General features: G+C 45.7%; 1 protein-coding gene and 4 non-coding genes across 5 annotated transcripts in view; 2 read left to right on the forward strand and 3 right to left on the reverse strand.

Annotated features, from left to right (window-relative positions):
- Positions 1 to 1,113: 1,113 nt before the first annotated feature.
- TRNAS-GCU (transfer RNA serine (anticodon GCU)) lies at positions 1,114 to 1,195 on the reverse strand. The gene has a single exon. It is a non-coding gene; the product is annotated as a tRNA-Ser (tRNA).
- A 106-nt stretch (positions 1,196 to 1,301) lies between these two features.
- Positions 1,302 to 1,374, forward strand: TRNAM-CAU (transfer RNA methionine (anticodon CAU)). The gene has a single exon. It is a non-coding gene; the product is annotated as a tRNA-Met (tRNA).
- Positions 1,375 to 1,605: 231 nt separating this feature from the next.
- Positions 1,606 to 1,678, reverse strand: TRNAM-CAU (transfer RNA methionine (anticodon CAU)). The gene has a single exon. It is a non-coding gene; the product is annotated as a tRNA-Met (tRNA).
- Positions 1,679 to 1,777: 99 nt separating this feature from the next.
- TRNAS-GCU (transfer RNA serine (anticodon GCU)) lies at positions 1,778 to 1,859 on the forward strand. The gene has a single exon. It is a non-coding gene; the product is annotated as a tRNA-Ser (tRNA).
- Positions 1,860 to 2,081: 222 nt separating this feature from the next.
- MCM3AP (minichromosome maintenance complex component 3 associated protein) overlaps positions 2,082 to 20,349 on the reverse strand; it is a 28,637-nt gene continuing 10,369 nt past the window's right edge. Inside the window, exons 11-28 of the mRNA XM_075094204.1 lie at positions 19,979 to 20,223; positions 19,304 to 19,494; positions 18,284 to 18,384; positions 17,187 to 17,318; positions 16,467 to 16,580; positions 15,795 to 15,947; positions 13,574 to 13,771; positions 13,191 to 13,259; positions 12,357 to 12,491; positions 11,821 to 11,974; positions 11,097 to 11,355; positions 10,645 to 10,742; positions 9,091 to 9,481; positions 8,693 to 8,950; positions 7,812 to 7,941; positions 4,971 to 5,177; positions 4,145 to 4,295; positions 2,082 to 3,692 (exon numbers count right to left, since the gene is read on the reverse strand). Of these exons, the coding sequence (XP_074950305.1) occupies positions 3,534 to 3,692; positions 4,145 to 4,295; positions 4,971 to 5,177; positions 7,812 to 7,941; positions 8,693 to 8,950; positions 9,091 to 9,481; positions 10,645 to 10,742; positions 11,097 to 11,355; positions 11,821 to 11,974; positions 12,357 to 12,491; positions 13,191 to 13,259; positions 13,574 to 13,771; positions 15,795 to 15,947; positions 16,467 to 16,580; positions 17,187 to 17,318; positions 18,284 to 18,384; positions 19,304 to 19,494; positions 19,979 to 20,223 (3,145 nt within the window). The 3' untranslated portion in view covers positions 2,082 to 3,533. The remainder of the gene's footprint in view (positions 3,693 to 4,144; positions 4,296 to 4,970; positions 5,178 to 7,811; positions 7,942 to 8,692; positions 8,951 to 9,090; positions 9,482 to 10,644; positions 10,743 to 11,096; positions 11,356 to 11,820; positions 11,975 to 12,356; positions 12,492 to 13,190; positions 13,260 to 13,573; positions 13,772 to 15,794; positions 15,948 to 16,466; positions 16,581 to 17,186; positions 17,319 to 18,283; positions 18,385 to 19,303; positions 19,495 to 19,978; positions 20,224 to 20,349) is intronic.

Consider the following 20,349-nt stretch of genomic DNA (forward strand, 5'->3'; position numbering starts at 1 on the left):
TTGTTTAGCCTGGAGAAGAGGAGGCTGAGGGGAGACCTTATTGCTCTCTACAACTACCTGAAAGGAGGCTGTAGTGAGGTGGGTGTTGGTCTCTTCTCCCAAGTCACTAGTGATAGGACAAGAGGAAATGGCCTCAAGTTGTGTCAGGGGAGGTTTAGATTGGATATTAGAAAAATGTCTTTACTGCAAGAGTGGCCAGGCATTGGAACAGGGCTGCACAGAGAGGTGGTGGAGTCACCATCCCTGGAGGTCTTCAAAGAATGTGTAGATGTGGCACTGTGGGACATGGTTTAGGAGGCATGGTGGTGTTGGGTTGATGGTTGGACTTGATGATCTTAGAGGTCTTTTCCAACCTTTATGATTCTATGATTCTCTTCGTTTGGGTCTCTCTCTCTGGGTAGCTCACCTGGAGCCATGGGGCATCCTGGTGACAACTGGGATGTGGGGTGGCATGGGGCCAGGGCTCCTTCCTCTGCCCTGCTGGGCTCCCATGACATGCAAAATGGGATTTGCACTGTGTCTTTTGTTCTTTCTTTCTTTCTTTTGCTGTTAAAATGCACAGGCACAGTCACCAACACCTCTTATGGAAACACCTTCCCAACTTCTCTGCCCTCACTCCCCAAGGTATCCGTTTCATCATGGCTTCATGCATCATTTGTCCTAGTTTGCCCTCCGGTTGCACCCCTCCTCTTTCAGAGGATTATTGTCTTCTTGCTTAACAGCCCCTTTCTGCAGTAGTAGCTTTTAAGGATTTCTGAGAGGTTTATTTTTACTACGAGTCTTGGATAAGAGACTTCCAGCCACCTCCATGCCAGGACCTGGCTGACCTTTTAGACGATTCTTCAATTTCTTCTGCTCCCGGTTCCTTGGTGTCCTCCTGCCATCCCCTTTCCAAAATCAAAAGGAGACCACTGACCTTTTCCCCCTGGGAGGGTGCAGCTGCCCAGTGGTGGCCCAGACACTCGCTACTAGATTCCCCCTGGGTCTCAGGCACGGCTGAGAGCCAAGCCCAGGGTCCTTGTATGCCAGGCGGGACCTCGAGCAGACCCCGGCCGCAGGACACGCCGGCCCGGGCTGTCCCTATTCCCCCACAACAGGCTGCAGCAAAAAACCCGACGAGGGTGGGATTCGAACCCACGCGTGCAGAGCACAATGGATTAGCAGTCCATCGCCTTCACCACTCGGCCACCTCGTCCTGCCCCGCGCCATGGGCAGCCCCGCCCCACCGCGGGCAGCCCCACCCCGCCGTGGGGCCTCCTCGCCGCCCGTGAGGATCCGGCGCCGGCACGGCCTGACGCCACGCCCTCTTAGCGCAGCCGGCAGCGCGTCAGTCTCATAATCTGAAGGTCCTGAGTTCGAGCCTCAGAGAGGGCACCGCTTTTGCCACGTGGCCGGGCGGCGGGCGGGGAAGGACTGGCCGCCATTTTGCCGCTCCGCTGAGCGCCGCGGCGGAGTGTAGGGCTCTGTGGTGGGCCCAGCCCCGCCCGCCTCCGCGGCCCTCCCTGCCGCACTCGCCGTCCCGCTCCTCCCTGCCGCAGCAAAGCGGCCCCGCAAAAAAGCCGGCCGATGCTCCCCCGCCCCAGCCAGGCGGAGCGGCAAAAGCGGTGCCCTCTCTGAGGCTCGAACTCAGGACCTTCAGATTATGAGACTGACGCGCTGCCGGCTGCGCTAAGAGGGCGCGGCGTCGGGCCGTGCCGGGGCCCGCCTCACGGCGGGGCAGCCCACGGCGGGGCGGGGCTGCCCACGGCGGGGCGGGGCTGCCCATGGCGCGGGGCAGGACGAGGTGGCCGAGTGGTGAAGGCGATGGACTGCTAATCCATTGTGCTCTGCACGCGTGGGTTCGAATCCCACCCTCGTCGGGGTTTTTTGCTGCACCCCACTGCGAAGGCACGAGTACCCGGGGCGAGAAGGCTCGGGGGGGGGCGGGGGCTGCCGGGGAGTGAAACCAGCTTCTAGTGCACACCGGGACTATCTGTAGGTATTTTACACTTACTCCTGGGGTGGTTTAAAGAAAAAAAGCAGCACAGGTTGATAGCATCCTGTTCAAGTAGCTTCTGCACAGGGATGAGGCAATACCACACTTTAACCCACTACTAATTTATTTGGTACAAAACACGTTTACATCAGACCGTATGAACCACCCAACCCTTTTGCATTTTTACAGCTGAAATCCAAGGTAAACTGGAAACATCGAGGGCAGCACTGTGGTAAAGCGCAGCAGAGAGCAGCACGCAGGCTTCGCTTTGCATGCAGCCAGCCACGGTGAGCATGGCTCAGCCCAACACAAGTAGTATGAACAGCCTCAGAGCATAATTTCTTCAGTTTAAATTTCTTATTTCAACTCCATATTAACCAACTGTTTCTATTCTAGGTTTAAGAGAAATAATACAATGGTATTTAAAAATGAAAAAAACCCACCCAACTACAAAATTACTTTTCTGGAAGGTAGCTGACAGTTTTAGACTACTGAAAATTTCAAATGAAATTAGAAGCAAGTCAGAGAACTAGGCTCTGGCAGGCAAGATAAGCAGCATTTACCCCAAAAGTTGCAGTAATATTTATTTCACGAGGCAGAAGTTTCTGTCTGAGAAAACACTGTTGATATTGTAAATAAAGAAAAAAAAAAAAAAAAAAGATTACTTGTACACGAGAACTGCAGACACGAAGTACATCCTCCTACTATTTATTGGGAATCAATATTAAACTAAAACCAGAAGTCTTCAACTTCCAAAGCCACAGCTTTTTATATACTGGAGAATGCAGGTAATCTGCTCTTCCAAAAAAACTATTTCTCCATAGCTGTTTACTGAAGAAAGGATCCTGCTTTCCAGCATGACAATTAATCTGTAGAATAAGCAACTCATCTGGTTTTAATGCAGTAAATATTCAATAAAATAAAACTTGGGACCAGCAGCACAAAAAGTCCTTCTGGATTTCACTGGGCATCGTTAAGTACAAAATACGGCCAAGTATTGCACTGACTGAAGAATGACAGTATTGGCATTCCTGGACAGCAAAACAGCAACTTCAAACCACAGTGCTGCTGCAAGGTAGCTTCTGTGTGAAGCAAGCACGTGCAGAGCTGGAACAACACCTTGCAGACTGACTATGGAGAGCAATTGCTGTGATGTTCCCATGGGCCCCTGCTACCTTATAGTTTTCTCCTGGTGATGTTATGTTTACCCACAATGAGAGTTGGTAGAAAGAAAATTTAAAAAAAAAATAAATCACCAAAGTGTCAAATTTAAGTCACATCCTTTTCTTGGAAAGTCTTGTCTCTACATCTGTGAAGCAGAAAAGGAGGCCCAGACCAGCCACAGCTCAGCAGTGAGCAAAAGGGACATAGTGAGCCATGACACGCCATCTCCATGCAAGGCAGCCACACGAGAAGGGCACATGCCCCATGTCTGCTCTGCATTCTTCTCCCATGAGGGCACCTGATTTTTCTGGAACATGCCCCCGGAGCTTATCTGTTTGATCACCCAACCCTGGATTTCTTTACCAAGTCTCTTGGCCTGCACACGTAGCTCTGCTCAAATATCCACCATGTCCACCAGAGCAGAGAGGTGGAGCTTGGAGGCAACTTCACCTTCCGTATTCGCTCTGAGGAGCCGTTGCAAGTGTTTCAGTCTGTCTGACAGCGTGGGGCTCAGCTCCTTCACAGAAAGCTCACATCCCTCTCGCCTCCCAGCCTGGGAAGAAAGAAAAGAGACAATACTGAGAATGAGAAAGAAGGATTACCCAGTACCAATGAGGAACTTCCCCCCTTTTGAGAACAGCCATGGAGGTCAGCACCCCCCACCCAAGGAGTAAGACAAAAATAGCAAGCTCTGCTGTTTCTGTCCTCAGCCTTCCTTTAACTGGGGGAAGCTGACCCACAACAGCAATTCCCCCAGTTAAAGTACAGCACTGCAAAGGATACTATGACTGCCAGCAGCAGCAAGCATTAACACCTGTGAAGAACTCTTATTCCAGCTCTGCAGAAAGCATTCCCCCCCTCCCTGAAAATAAGTTTTTTCCAGGATGTAGTTTTTCACTTCTATTTCCCAAGTCTACCCAACACTGCATACCCAGGTTTTGTACCAACAGCAGATTTGGTACCTGCACTCCTCAGAGCTAGTTAATTCTCAGTACCCCTTCTTACCTCTTGAGTGGATGATGCGGGACTCTTCATCAATGGACAGTCAACAGCTGGGGTGGAGACCAGAGACTGGGGGAGGTAGAGAGGAAGACCTATGAAAGCACCAAGGGGCTTGATGTCCTCAGCTAGACATTGTTGCAACTGTTCTTCAAACCTGGACAGAAAGATGAAAAGCACCAGAGTGCAGCCTGGCTTTGTTCTTGTGATCAGTGGGTTAACCAGTTAACCCATGAGTTTTGGGTTCAGAAGCATCTGCAAAAAGCATCTGATGTTCACAGTTATTTCCAACATGGTCTGACACACCCCAGTGCTACGATGAAAATCCATCACAGGTGGCTGAGGTAACATGAAGGAGCCACGCTGACTGAAGACACCCAACAGATGAGGAAAGAAACAAAGACAAGAAACCCTTGGGCCAACCTCAAAAGCCTTAGTTCTTCAGCTTTGTAATCTGCATTACTACAGGCCCCAAACTGATATCCCAAAGTGGACTTTACAGACATTTGTGATACTGCAGGACACACAAGACTACTGTACACACTGTACTGCTTTAGTTTTGGTGGCTCAAATGACCACCAGTTAGAAGCTTCCAACTGTTCCTCAAAGCTCCAAACATTTCTACCATTCTGGACTGTCTCTGTGATGCAAGTAGGAGCTAGCAAGCAACTGCACTGCACTGATGTGTTCAATGAAATGAAAAGAAACTGGAAATAGCCTAGGCTCTTTCCCAGCACAGCTGGACTTCAGCTTCCCATTACATACAAAGTTAGAAACTGTTTACAACCCTGGGCCATTGCTGCGAGGAAAGGATGCTGCTCTGGGAACTTACCTCCTGCTTTCTATTTTCTCCAGTTGCAACTGTGCCAACAAACGTTCTGGCAGAAGCTCCTGGGCTGAGGCTGTGTCTGTGAATTCATCTGCACTGGGAATGCTTTTCTCTTGATCTGACAGCATGTTCGTGCCAGAACCACATTGATGTGGCATCACAGAGATGCTATAGGGTTTCTTAAAAGAGTTGGGAGATTTTACCCTTGACCTGAGTGGAGAGGGAAGAAAAACACCAAACAAAAAACCAAACAAAAGCACAGAAATTGGTATGAGTGTGATGATTTTGCCTTACTGGCTTGAAGTCTGGCAATAGCAGGGAGTAAAAATTGATCATTTGGAGACATGATACCCTTGTACCAGGGTCCAACATAACACTGATATCCCTAAGAAAATTGAATTTTTGGAACTGTCCGCTAAAGACATAACAATGAACTACGCAAGCCTGGCAAAACAGAAGTTGAGGGCCAGAGACAGAAACAGAGATAGAGAAGCACTTGTTTTATGACTATATGCTTGAGGAGAGCTGAGAGACTGGTCAACGCAAGCATCCTGCCGTAGAAGGTGCTGAGAACGGGGCAATAAAGTGTGTAGTCAAGGAGAACAACTAATTGGGTTGTAGATAAGAACTAAAAGCGCCCAGTAGGAGAACTATCTTCATTATAATACTAAAAATCAGGCCCATAGGCCAGGAACTGCCCTTTCTCTAGTAAGTCCTTTAATCTATGAGCAGGCATGGTAAATTAGAAGTAAGCTGTATCATTACATCGAAGCAAGAAAGAAAATTAACTAATTATTAGCTGAGGCATGTGAATATTAGCTGATTGACACATTCAACTGTATAAATACCTTGTAGTTTCTTGGTGTGGGGTGCTGACTTCGTGGGTTACCACCTAGCACCAATCTTTGAATAAAAATGACTCGAATGAAATACCTCCACTCTGTGAATAGTTTGGCATTTTGCACCCTGGGCAAGCAAACCCGCTTTTCTGCATACCACCACCACCTGTGCGTGGGATTTGAGAGGAACTGAGAGTGGACTGGGATTCACCCCAGAGAAAGGCATCTACCCACCATCTGCTACGCAGCAGAGCAGCAGCAAAGCTTCCAAGAGGGAAGAGAGACTGGCTTCACTCTGAACAAGGCTAGGAAGTGAGCTGGACTCTTGAGATCTCAAGTATATTAACGCCACACAGCTCTAAGGCACCCGCCCCCCTCAACCTCTAGCATTTTCTTTTAGCAGCAGGACTTTCCTGCTGTATTCCCAGAAGTTGGGGTTGAAGCCTCCTTCTGAACTCAAAATGCTGCAAAATTAATATGTAATTACCAAAAAGTAAATCTGCAAATCATCTAACTTGCTGTGATGGTGCAGCCCCCGGGCCACTCTGGGATCCCAGAACGAGCCCTGTTGCGTTGTTATCTTAGTAGAATGACTTGGGTGTCAGGCAATCTCCGTCCACCCCTGGGCCATCTGCTGCCTGACTTGTGTACCAGAATTGTGGACAAAATGTAAAATATTGACCAAAGCCAATCATCTCAATCCTATAAACAGCGATCCAAGGAGAACCTCTGAGCTCTCTGGGACCGCAGCAGGCCGTGTGACACTGTATCCCCCCCGGATGCCTCTCAGGGTAGATTTCACGAGGACTGAAGGATTGTCTGCTGATGATTTAGCAAGGACTCAAAGGCCTGATTTCGTGAGGTTTGCCGGCCGTGCACTGACAAATGCCATTAAATAAAACTGAGTAATTTATGAAACTCACGAAAAAGGAAATTTTATTCACAGGTTAACCCTGGGGGGGGGGTGGTGGGGTGTGTGCATGTGCAATTTGACTATACGTTATTATCCCTATTCACATAAACCGTTGATCTAGTATGCGACTAAGATCGGACCTAGCTGCACCTAGACTTTTCTCTGAAAGAAGTTTAGAAAGCAAGGGGGTCTGTTCTGAACCTTGTGACTCAATGGGAGGGTCCTCCTTATCCCCTGCATCCACAATCCCTCTGAATCATTCTAACTCAAGTATACCTCAATTTTAATTTGTGCACTTCATCTATCTAAGTAATAGAGTGAACCTTGCTATTCTCAAATCTAACTAAGTTGCTATGTTGACAGTAAAAATTTCCATCAAATTGCTGTTTTAAATTGGCTGATGCTGTTAAGCATTATACAACCCAATACTGTGATCTATCTCAAAAATATTAATAAATCTTAAATTGCTAACTAAAGCTGTGTAACAAATCATATTCCCAACAATTTGGTGTAGTTGGCAGGATACACAAGGTTGTATTTGTGACAATTCGATGTAGTTGGCCATATCCACAAATCTGCATTTGCAACACTTGAAATTCATCTGTCCAGGTCCAGGCTGCAACTGAAGGTGAATGTAAGGGAGGGGACACAATTAAGTAGAGGGCATGCTCGTGATTTATTCCTATGCACCTCCTCAGCCTGACACTGTTTCTCCTCCGTGCTTTGCGTACCTAGAGCACACGTCTAATTCCAAAGTGTCAGCAGTGTTTTCTTTGGCAGAAGTTAATTTCTCCATTTGTAACACTTTAAGTGCCCCCCCCACAGCAATCAATTTCTTCAAGAGCTGAGTAACTGTGCAGAAATAAAAATCTACTTAGTACCCAGACTCAGCATGCCCTTGTACATCATTTCAGAGAGATGTACACAAGCATGATCTCAGAGGATGCCATATACCGGTTTTCAGCATCATGGCAGTAGTATTTATTCATCATAGAGGCCCTGAGCAACCTCCTTGGAGTTCACTGAGCAACTCTGATGGCACAAAAGGCAGCTGAATGCTACCCCTGCAGGCGGTGCCAGCAGCTGCCTCACCTCTCATGGCCTTGCCGGATCTCCTCTTGCGTGCGCAGTCTGGCTTGTTCCCACGAAAAAGGGACAGTGAAATTCTTTAAATGTTCCTTGAAGTAGTACACACGAATCTGACCATCTTCACTTACTGCTTCTGTGAATAAACCCAAACCCAACATTTAATATTAGAACAGATTTTCCCCTTCAGAAGAAAAGCTCAGTATTGAAAAGCCAATTTGAAGAAAAATTGTATCTTTGCTTTCAAGTAGCTTTAAGTTGTAACCTGCACGTAAAAAGGAGCCTTCCTGAACTGACTTACTGTTCAATAGATACCAGATTACTGGGAAAAGCTATAAAATGCTCATTTATCTTCATTTAAAAAGTTCTAGTGCATCCAAGTTTGGTGTTCAGTGGGTTCATTAAGAGGCTCCCTCTAGTTAAGCCAAACAGGGCTCAAAACCAACCCCATACACTTGAAACTGAAAGCAAGCAGAATCCAAGTCAAATTTCATTAATCCATGAAAGTGCTCATTAACCGTAGCAGCCTGCCACCTCAGCTGACCTGAACTTACATGACTTCCGAGGGACCAATTCTTGGCCTTTGGTTGAATGTAAACCTTTTCCTACTAGGAGAGGAGGGCTGAAAGACTCCGACCATATTCCTCCACACAGAGACAAAATCACAGGCTCAAGTCAAGTCAAGTCATAAATTAACACTAAATACATACTCCGAAGAGCAGAAAGATGTACAGTAAGCACAGCATCATTCTACAGGAGGAGATCAAGACTATAGCTCCCTCCCTCCTACATAATCGCTTCCTGCCACACAAAAAGGCACCACTGCCAAGTTATTAAACACAGTTGTGCAAGAAGTATCATCTGTGTTGTAGAATGGCACGCAATACCTGGAGCAATAGGCAGTTTGGGTGGTTTCCAGTCTCTCAGTTTATGATCAATGCAGACTGCCAAGATATCATCCCAAGGGATCTCATCAACAGAAGGTCCATCTGCATCAGAGTTACCAGATGTAGTGTCTTTCCACTTCTGGTAAGTTTTGCTCAGCAGATTCTCCACTTGAGACTGGATCAGTGGTTGAGTATGGGAAGAATTAGAAATCTGAGACACATACTGAAAAATCATGCTGCATACAGGACTCCAAGGAGCTATGGGGAAAAAAACACAATAAACTGCAACTGTGACAGGGCCAAACCACCCACCATACAGGCTGATATTTCAACACTGCACAGGCACATCAGAGAGAATGACGTGCCGCCTAGAGGATACCGCAGCATGAAGTACGTACCACCTAACGGAGGCTGATCTAGGTATGGAATCTGGAAGGACAGCACAGCCTTCTTCAGCCAGGCCAGGTGACTGGGCATGTTCCACTGCAGGTGGGGCAACAGCTTGTTACCCCCAGGCTCTGAAAACTCAGTAACAGGCCAAGACAAGTCACAAAGGTGCTCTGAGGATGCCACATCAGAAAGAAACTGCAGTGTGCTGTTGTACAGCTCTGTGATGACCCCAGGCTCCTGAGATGGCAGGCCAGCTAAACGCCTTTCCTTCCAGTCATGGTAGAAGCGCTTGCCAAATTCACCATCAATCCCATCCTCAACATACTCCCGAAGGGTCTGACTGCAGAGCTCAAGGGAGTCAGGGCATTGAGAAACCAGCCAGCTCACAGCCGCAGAGATCTACAACACACAAAACATGGGTGGTTGGAAACTGCTCCGCAGTGATCAGTACACAAAGGATTCAACCCTGCAACCCTAAGTCTGATGTAACAGTATTCGAGATACTATGCAGCAAAATACAAACAAATCAACTATCATCCCAGTATTTGTAACGGTAACTCTCCCACTAGGTGGTCACAAGCGAAAATCACATGCAGCAGGCTCAGGAACCAACAGAAAGAGGCTGTTCACACCATGTGCAGTTGTGCTGCGGAACTTCCTGCTGCACGATGCTGGGGATGCTGAAAACTTATCTGGGAGAAGTTGGACAGATTCACAGGAATTAGCCCAGGGTGAGTCTATCCAGAGAAGTCATGCCTGATCATGGCAGTTCTTGAGCTGCAGAGAGATGCAAGCTGAGGGTTTGAGGCAGAGTATCACTCTAGGCTTGTCTTGCTTCCACCTTCTTTCTTAGGCACCTTCTACAGGCACCACAAGAAGGCAACATGGGGCTGGAGCTGCTCTTAGTTTGAGACAGTTTGGCCATTACCCTATCCCACCTCTCCAACCCATCCTGCTTAGAGTCCCCCACAAAAAACCCTATTTTGGACTTAAGTATTTTCCTTCATGGGTTTTTGGTTAGTCTCCAGGCCACCATTGCCAAGGACACCGCAAACTGAAGGACAAGGGAAGGAGCACTAGCACTCCTCTTCGGCAGCAACAGTACCTCTGCTAGTCAATGCAGGCAGGACAGACAAGAATGAGACCAAAATATGTGGATTGTGTAAATCCAGTGTAGTTTTCTGTATTATACAGAAAAAACCCTATCTTTTATGGAGCAAAGGCCACCGATCTCTAATCAGCTAAAATAGAACAGTCACAAATACTGAAAAGTAGCAGATATATTTAATTTCAGCATAGTTCTGGCTGATGTTGGAATCACTATTAACAAGTGAGTATGTGACTCCAGCAAATTCAGGTGTATGAAAAAAAAATGGTAAGAGAACTTTTTGAACAAGAATTACATTACAGAAACTTCCACCAAAAAAAAAAATATCCCATTACACAAGACTCAGCTGTGATTTAAGCTACTGAGAACATAGTAATTCCATATAAGGCATTAGTAATTGAGAGGTTAATGATAAAACAGGCAAGTATCTCTTCACGTGAGTTGCTGTTCTTACCCTTCTGGTGCCTTGTAAGTCATTGATAGAACCTGGGAGCTCAACAATGGTGTAGTCTGAAATAAGCTGGGCTGAAATCAAGTCCTGCAGCATCAAGCCTTAAAAATAAGAAAACCCACTATACACAGAGAAAGAGCAAATAGGTATCTCCTGCTCTGACCTAGTCTTACACTCTGCATACACTCACAGCATCACTTCTCCATCCTTCCCCACAGACTCTCAGGATCAAATACCATGTGCAATGTGGAAGCCAAAAGAAAGTTCATTTCTTTCCATATTTATTGGTTCTTAAAGCTGCTGGATTTCTAGCAAAGCTTTGAAAAGTGCTGTACTTCAGTCTCTCCCTTAACTAGATGCTGTATTTGAGAGACTGCACTAGCCCCAACAATTCTACTTAGGGCAGCCCTAAACATTCACATTGTTTTTTTCAAGGCACAGAAATAATTACATACCTTCTTCTACTTCTTTCTCTGTGGCCTCCTCTTCCTGACCAGGGACTAGAACCACCAAGGGAACTATCGGGTGGAAAGGTTTGGCCTGAAGCAACTGTTTCAACTGCAGCAAAGCTGAAAGCCAATAAACATCATCTTCTGCAACATCTTCACTTCTAACTTGATGGGGCAGGAGAAGAATAAGACCACTAGTTCCAAGCAAGTCTTTTTGCATCTCAGCTGTATCAAGCTCAGAGGTAGACAGCGCGCCATGTGCCACCTATAAAAATTACAAAGATGATAACAGTAATGTAGCTAAAGCGAAACAAAGCTATTTTCATACTGAAATCTGCAGTTTACTATCATTAGCATTCAGCTTTGACATTCATCACCAGGAGCTCTACAAATCCTAAGACAAGAAGTTATAAGACCAACAAACATGGATGTGTCCAACAGATGCAGGTGAGCACAAAAGTACAATTCAGCACCTGATTTGGCATCAGGAATTGAGGTGACCAAGGTTCTAACTATTGCACTGTATTTAGGCAGGTATTTATTAGGCTGACTGGAAACAAGGACAAAAATCCATCTTTTTTCAGGTCTTTTCAACAACCCCATCCCTCTCAATATCATTTCCTTCCATCTGACGGGATACAGTGTGAAAAGCCTCCACACAGCAGCCCCTGGAAAAGAGTACACCCTACTTTTATGGCCTGTTAGGTATCACAAAACTGTTCTCACCTACCTTTATACACACACTGACTTTAATGCTTCTGCTCCCTTGCATGCCAAGAGAATTAAATAATGTCAGCGTTTGAATTCTGCCTTCTGTATGTGAAGCATTTTTATTCCGGCTTTTGTCTCCCTTAAATTTGGCTTTCAACCAATCCACCAGTACCCTAGCAAACAAGAAAGAGTAGGCTTTTAGGGTTTTAGCACCAACACCTCTAAGACATCACAATCTATCATAACCCCAACCTTCACATTACTTGGATTTTGCTGAACAGCTATTAAATGTCCTGAAATTCTCCACACTGCTACACATTCCAAGATTTTCTGTTTTCAGTATGAGCAAAAGGAATTCAAAAAACAATGTCAGAAGAAGATACAGACCACTGCAATAAGTTACAGCTATATTGTTTAGAGTGCTCGGAAGAAAAAAAAAAGCTGCAAAAAAACCCTGGAAATTTGATACAGTACAGGAAAAACATACTTCAAGGACTCCTCTTCTGTTTGACTGCCCTGCGTGAGAAAGGGATCCAGCAATCAACTTTTACTTACCTGTTGGGATCATCCTTTGCATATTCATCATCATTTGGCAAAACCAATAGCACCTTCCAAAAAAACTGTTCTTGTTGAACTGGAATATGTTCAGTGATTAATGAGACAAGATCCAGGGGAGTCCAAGCTAAATCACTTAAAGAGAGACAGAAGCTGGTGAGACAACCCCCTACTGATCATTCCCACATGGGGAATATTTTTCTTGCTTTGAGCAAGTTGTAATACTCTAAGTAGCTACTGTCCAGTTCAAACAGTCCAAAATTAGAGCTAATTCTTTAGAGCTGGTGCCCATCTATTTCACCACAGGCCAGATGCATTCAAGAATCACAGCTGCTAAATCTGTTACATGAGCCTTACTCTGGGGATTGTGGGACCATGTGTATTGCTTCACTTCCACACTGCTTCAATACCCTGCTCTAATAAACACACAGGCTATTAGAATGCATGGCAAGCCATGAGAAGGCTGACCATGGGCTGCACCTTAAATGTTTAGATCAATCCCTTTGTGCCACAATCCAGGCTGGTAACAGCTCACTTACTCCTCTCCCACAACCCCGTATCCCAGGCCCCATCCCACCCACATACAAAAAGAAAACCACCCCAAACTCATAATATCCATCAGATCCTTAAAGTTACACCCACAGCAATAGGATCATACGGCCTAATACTTTCATGAATTTATCTTCCAGCTTCCCTTATCTCAAAAATACTCCCAGAGCAAGCCTGCAAGTGGACACTCCAGCATGATTTGGCATTCCTTACTGACATTTGAGATCTCTGGCAATTCTGTTACAGTTTGATTCCTGTTTTTCCTTGAAGGAAACACCAACGTACCTTAACAATTGCTGGTAGAAGTGCTGAACTTTGATTTCATGCATTGTCTTGTTTCTCAGCCAATTCAACCTGGAAACAGAAGACTCTTGGTTGTAATTTTTGGTATAAAACAGGTACTTTAACCAAATTTAAGAAACACTCACGAAGACCTAAGAAGTTTTGCAGACACTTTAGAAAGTTGCTGCTAATAGAAGAAGGGTCTCTTTAGGTTTGCAGTCTTTGTCACGGCATTTGTGCAGAAAGGGTCTTTTGGGGGGTATTTGAGAACAAACCTTTTTCCAAAACTATTAACGTTCACAATGAAGGTTCAAAGAGGGCTCCTTTGTAACTTACCTTCCAAAAATCAAACAGTTGCCAATTGCTGTCACTCTAAGTACCCTTACCTCGTGCAAGAGATCCCCAGCTTTCCTCCATTCCCCAGGTTTACAATTCTCTTGCACAAGTTCTCCATGGCTATAGGCCACTCAGCACTGGGGGACAAGGCTTTCAGTTTATTTTCTGGGTCTGCACAACAGGGAGCAGCTGGAAAGGCCCTCATTTGACGTTTCAACTTTGATCGAGCTGCCACTGCTTCCCTCCACCTTAGGAAGAGAATAGATAGGTCAACATTAATAAACTTTCTGCAGACCAAATAGGTCTTCTCATCTTTGTTCTTCAGACTGGATCAGGCTCCCAAACCCCGATCCAGACAAGTCACGGTCTGCCCAGGGGTGAGCACGAGGTGATGCATGCAAGTGGTGCAGCAGGCCCAGGCTGTATTTCTGCACACAGCCACAAAGTAGGAGCTCAGATCTACCAGCTGTGCACAAGCAGTGTCTGAAAGGGGCAGCCTTGAGCCCCATTCAAAAACCCAATGCAGACAAAAGGGAGCAGCCTCTGCTTAGCAAGCTGCGCTTGCTCTCTCTGATCACAAGAGGAAAGCAGGACTGCTGCTCTTCCATCTCACCCCTTCCTCAACTGTCCTAAGCTGTGCTCCCCAGGCAAAAGATCAAGCATCATTTCCTTCCCCATTTTCAGTGAGTTTATTCCTAGCACATAGACCATTTTACAATGATCCATTATAAAGCTTCTCTGATAGCTCAAGTGCTTGCTGAAAATACTTTTGCAACATCTATTGCAATAAGAAAGGTATGCCACTTTTGTGTTCTGTTTTTACAGAACATTTTAAAAAGGCAAATTCACCAACTAGAAAAGAACATAAAATAAAGCCTTTATCATTAGATGCTAGTCTATTTTTCTATGACCAAATGATTCAAAACACGTACTGCCCAACAGTTTTATAACACAAAATTTATGAGCCAGCAGTGTGCCCAGGTGGCCAAGAAGGCCAACAGCATCCTGGCTTGCATCAGGAATAGCGTGGCCAGCAGGAGCAGGGAAGTGATCGTGCCCCTCTCAGCACCAGTGAGGCCGCACCTCAAACACTGTGTTCAGTTTTGGCCTCCTCAGCACAAGAGGGACATCGAGGTGCTGGAGCATGTCCAGAGAAGGGCAACGAAGTTGGTGAAGGGTCTGAAGAACAAGTCTGATGAGGAGTGGCTGCGGGAGCTGGGGTTGTTTAGCCTGGAGAAGAGGAGGCTGAGGGGAGACCTTATTGTTCTCTACAACTACCTGAAAGGAGGCTGTAGTGAGGTGGGTGTTGGTCTCTTCTCCCAAGTCACTAGTGATAGGACAAGAGGAAATGGCCTCAAGTTGTGTCAGGGGAGGTTTAGATTGGATATTAGGAAAAAATTCTATACTGAAAGAATGGTCAGGCATTGGAACAGGCTGCCCAGAGAGGTGGTGGAGCCACCATCCCTGGAGGCGTTCAAAAATGTGTAGACATGGCACTTCAGGACATGGTTTAGGAGACATGGTGTTGGGTTGATGCTTGGACTTGATCTTGATGATCTTAGAGGTCTTTTGCAACCTTAATGATTCTAGGCATTTTCAGGGCTTATTAAAAAAACCCAAAACCCACAAACCCAAACAAAGCAAAACCCAAACATTCTTGCATCATTCAGTTTTCTTTGCTGCATGTAAATTTGTTTCATGTATCTTCAGGCTCCATTTTAACCTTCCATATTGCACTAAAGGTGATTTGTGCATGCCCTGAAGAGACACATGAACTCAGTTTTAGGACAGGAAGAACTTTGCAAGGGAAGGTGCTCCACAGTAAAAAGGCTAGCCTGCTCCTTCCTCTTTAGTAGTAAGAAATGCCACCTGAAATGCACCTCAACCTGACTGCACCGGGGCAGCACAGCACAGGGAGAAATTAATCTCTGCCTTGGAGCACCACAACAGCCACTGAACACTTAGCACACATCCAGAAAACCAAGCATCCAACAGAAAGAATACAAGGAGAAATTATTACAAGTTTCTAGACAGAATGAAGCTGCCATCTGTTACCAAGCTTATTACTTGACTCTGATGAGGTGTTCTCCCCTCCCCACATATAGCTGAGTACCTTATTAGAGGCTGGTAATAAGGCTGTAAGTCTACCCTTACAGCTGAGACAAGATGACAGAAAAAAGAATGCACCAGACAGCTGTAGTTCAGATTCTGTTAAGCACTCCATGCCAACACTCCTAAGAAAAGCAGCTGTGTTACAGAGTGGCAACTCACCGTTGCAAGTACTTGCAGAAACACTGGAGCTCCTGAAGGGTTTCCTTGGCAATCTGAAAAATCTCATCCTCCAGAAAGAGGTCCATGACATGACCACAGACTTCTTCTGAACACCGGGCAATACGGGCTTGACGGTCTCTTTCTAAGGCACATCTATTTCAAAATGAAAGAAACGAAGACCTCTAGTGAGGTGGAGATTGAAGCAAATGCCAGTACAATTAGCTGAGGTACAACAGGAGAGACCATCATATTTAGCAAAGGGGAGGGATTTTCCACACTGCTCTACAGCCTTTCTAACCAAGACCTGTAATCAATCAGAAGTCCTTAAAGTTTTACACTGATCATGGGCTTCCAAAGAAGCATCTACAGGAAAGCCCATGGGAAAGCCCACAGCTGAGCCATAAGGGAGTCGGGAGAAAAATAAGCACACAGGGCAGCATTCTCCTAGACAAAGCCTCTATTCCCTCTACCCTGAAGGACTGCAACTGCTTGACACAGTGCAACTGCAAACTGGCAGCCCGCTGTACGATCAAGTACACCTACCCTCTCATTCAAGTAGCTTATTGAAGATGAACTCAGAGAAGGACAAGCAAAAAGTTCACCATTCCCTAACAATTTCCTGCCTTTAGAAAAGCATCCTACAAAGTATAGCATACAGTATGTTGTACGTACTTTAACTCACTGGCTGAAGCTTCTTGAACACTTTCCTTTATTACTTCTTCCATTAACTCCATACCCACCAACTGGCTCAACTGCTTTATTAACTGTTCTCTTTCCTGCTTTTGCCTGGAAGGACAGAAAAGATTTACACAAAGGGCAAGACAAGAGCAGCAAGATTTCCACAAGTGAAAAGATTCACACCAGCAAACTTACCACTTAATTACATGAGAGCTACACGCAGTATCAGACAGTTAATTCACCTAAAATTGAGTTCCCACTAACTGGTTTCTCTCTCTAAACAGCTTTGCATGGACCCAGGTTTCCCTCAAAATACAGATAACAATGTGGTTATTTTATTCTTATTGCAGTAAGCTACAGACAAGTAGCTCACTCAGAAGGAAAAGTTCCTGCATACAGGAGGGCTGGGATGCATCTCCCTTTCTGGAAGCTCTGGATAAATAAAAGCTCCCAAAATTCCCACCAACGATTTTCATAGTGGCTCTGCACGGTCAACAAAATACTAGCTATCAGATCAGCTGAAATGCAGAAGGGACAGCCTGTCTGCATGATCCCAGGGCAGCTCAAGGTGAGACAAACAGAGTGCCGTCAGTGTGGCAGAAAGACACAGGGCTTGAGCACACGTGCACGCTGTCTCAGGTTGGCACCAGCTGCCACTATGTTGCCTAAGGGTATATACAGCCCACCCTGCCCACACCAAAAGTGGTGACTCACCTTTCTTCCTCCACTCTGCGCCTTTCCTCTCTGACACGCTCTCTTTCCACATTAAGCATGCCTCTAGCCACTTGTCTAAGGATCTCCCCCATCACTTCAGCCATGAGGTCCTCCACAGTGGCCTCTGAGATGCTGTGAAGAAACAGCAATTCTCTTTTCAAAGCCAGAAAATTTTGATACAAAGCCCTGTGTCTGTGCTTTTCTCAAGCATACCCTCAACTCTGCTGTGCTGGGCTGACTCCAGCCACCAGCCAAGCACCCACACTGCTACTGGTTCACTCCCCTCCCTGCACCGGGACAGAGGGAGAAGGTGGGAAGAACAAAAGCAAGACAACTTGTGGATGGAGATAAAGACACTGTAATAGGTGAAAGGAAAAACACCCAACACCCACACCCCCAACCCAGCAAAGCAAAGGCAGTCAGCCACCACCTCCCACAGGCAGACCAATGCTGGACAGTCTCCAATCAATGGCCACCCTGGAAACCAGAAAACCCCACCTTCTTCTTCCACTAACCCAGTTTTATTGCTGACCATGACGTCACACAGTATGGACTTTGGTCAGTCCGGGTCAGCTGCCCTGACTTTGTCCCCTCCCAGTCTCTGGCACACCCCCAGCCTACTCATGGGGGTGCAGCGTAGGAAACAAGGAAGGCCTTGACCCTGTTCTGTTCAGCAATAACCAAATCATTGGTGTGTTAATAACGCTGTTTTGGCCACAAACCCACATCTACAACTCTACCAGCTGCCTCGGAGATGAAGTGTTATCTGAAGCAAAGAAGCAGCCAGATCTGGACTTACTCCTCTTGTCCCCCTTTGGGCACCTTCCCTTCCACAACACATACTTCTTGTGGCAGTGGTGTCATACAAGGCAAGGTTTAAACAGGTTTGCAGCTGGCCTTCCATTAGGCTACCTGGTGTGTAACAGAGGTGGCAGACACCTGAAGAAAAGTCTGGTTTTCCCTCAACTGTATCAGAAGACTATCTCCACTACAGACCTCGGCTTGTTTAGTTTTATGATCTTCCCACATGGTGCTGCTATAGCAAACGGCAGCTTTGATGACAGACTCCAGGAGTACCAGCAATAAGTGCTCTTTACCAGATGGCAGCAGTCACATAAGCCACTCCTGCTTTGCTGACTTCTCTGCACTCTCCTTTGAGGACGTCATGCACGAGCCCGTCCACCACTTCAGCAATGTCCTACAACACAGGAGAGGAAGCAGCTGAAGCAAGATGCAGGCCTGTTCAGGATGGCCTGGGTGTACACGTGAATTGGGAGTGAGGCTTTTCAGCCTTGTTTAACTGACTGTAATTGGCAATATCATCCATGTTTCTACTTACAAACTAAGCTAGCTTAGTCTAAAATTTCCAGGCTGTCATGTTTGATTATCTAAAAGGTTTGTAACAACCTAGAAACAAAAGCAGCTATAAAAGTGGAATTTCAGAGGGATTCCTATTTTCTTACTTAAGAGTTTCTCTCACTTCAGTTAATTCCAAATGACCAGGTCTAATCTTCACTGAAATGTAGTGACATCTAGGTAGAATACGGCAGCTATACTTTACAAAGCAATGAGACACTGAGATGGGTTCAGCATTAGTACATATCTAAACATGTGTGGGAGGGAGAAGGGGAACAGCACAGATGTGCAGGGTACACATCCAAGACCCAACATTAATAGTCATATACCCACAAGAAGAAACTTTGTCATGTCTCATCTGAAATACAGACCATTAAGAAACAGCTCAATATTATTCACTAAAGCAGTTTACCTACTAAGTCAAAGATAATCACTTTATACTATCACTTTCTGACTCTCACCTTAGGGGTTTCTCAAATAAATGCTAAACAGACAAGGCTTTATCCTAATGAAGGAGTTGGAGCAAGTATTGACATTTCAGGCTTGCATCTGAAATCACTCAAGACTTTTGTCTTTTCTGAACAGTCCAAGGAAACAACTTCTCAAAGTATCCACAGCACTGAAGCAGGGCACGCTTCCTTTTGACTCTACATAACAAATGCAGGTTCTGGAAAACTAGAACAACCTAAGAACTCAGTTATCTGTGAAATATGATAAAAGGTCGCTCCCCAATATTTCATGATGGGTTTAAGTTTCCTTACTGTGTCTGTGTAGACAGGCTGAGGCTTTGAAGAGAGAGGCTCAGGTTGTCCAGCAGGTTGAGAGACTGCCTGTGCAAGAGGCAGCACTGGCACAAGCTGACGAGGTAACAGTGAGGGCAGAAGATGAGCTGGGGGCTGGACTCTTACTGCTGCGGCATCTAAATCCACACCCTTGCTTTCCATTCTTCCTTCTTGAGAGGTGGGGGAAGAGACAAATTAAGGAAACCAGGTCAGTCACAAAGAGAAGCAAAACTATTCTCATCTTCAAAAGCCAACTTGTCTGATAAATCTCATCAGGTCATAAAACAAGTCTGTAACAGAAGCTTGCTGCCTTAAAGCTAAAAATATAATTATACCATAGAAACTGATTTATATTAATATTTTATACAAAACATGTGAAAATGTCATTGCATATTACCCCCAATACCAAGCACATATATTTCCAACAAAACAACTGTTTTAAGTCAAGTACACCTAGCACCTACACACACCTCTTGAATAAATGCCAAGTACCTGTACTTTCAGCAGGACAAAGAAGCATATGTTCAGCTAACTTGAAAAACATGATTATACATACAGTAGGAACAGTTGTGATACAAAATCTGCAAACTGAAAAGGGAAGTTGGCTGTCTGAAGGGGTGGAATATTTAGTTATTTCACCTATGTTGCTCTTACCTGTTGCTTCCACACTGGATTTTTGGCTACTACCAGCTTGATCCACAGAGACACTTCCGCCAGTGTATTTGTTCTGTCCATTGAAGCTGGAGACAGGCACGTGGTGAGGCACCAAGGGCAACGGCCCACCATTTACAACTTCCCCAACTGAGACAGTTAGCTTCTGGCTGACAAACATCGATTTACGTGGTTTGGGTAATCCGTCTGGCTCCAAGAAAGCTGAGCGATTCAGCTCTACATAGGTACTAGGGAAAAAAAAACCAAAACACAGGAGTGCATCCTCAAAGCTCCAGTAACCTATAGGTTTTCAGCTGGACAGTTTAGCAGGGCAAAGCAAGACAGGCACTGGGCACTCAGGATTGCCTGGTTCA

Source organism: Phalacrocorax aristotelis, chromosome 5, assembly GCF_949628215.1.
Source record: "Phalacrocorax aristotelis chromosome 5, bGulAri2.1, whole genome shotgun sequence".
Classification (NCBI taxonomy): domain Eukaryota; kingdom Metazoa; phylum Chordata; class Aves; order Suliformes; family Phalacrocoracidae; genus Phalacrocorax; species Phalacrocorax aristotelis.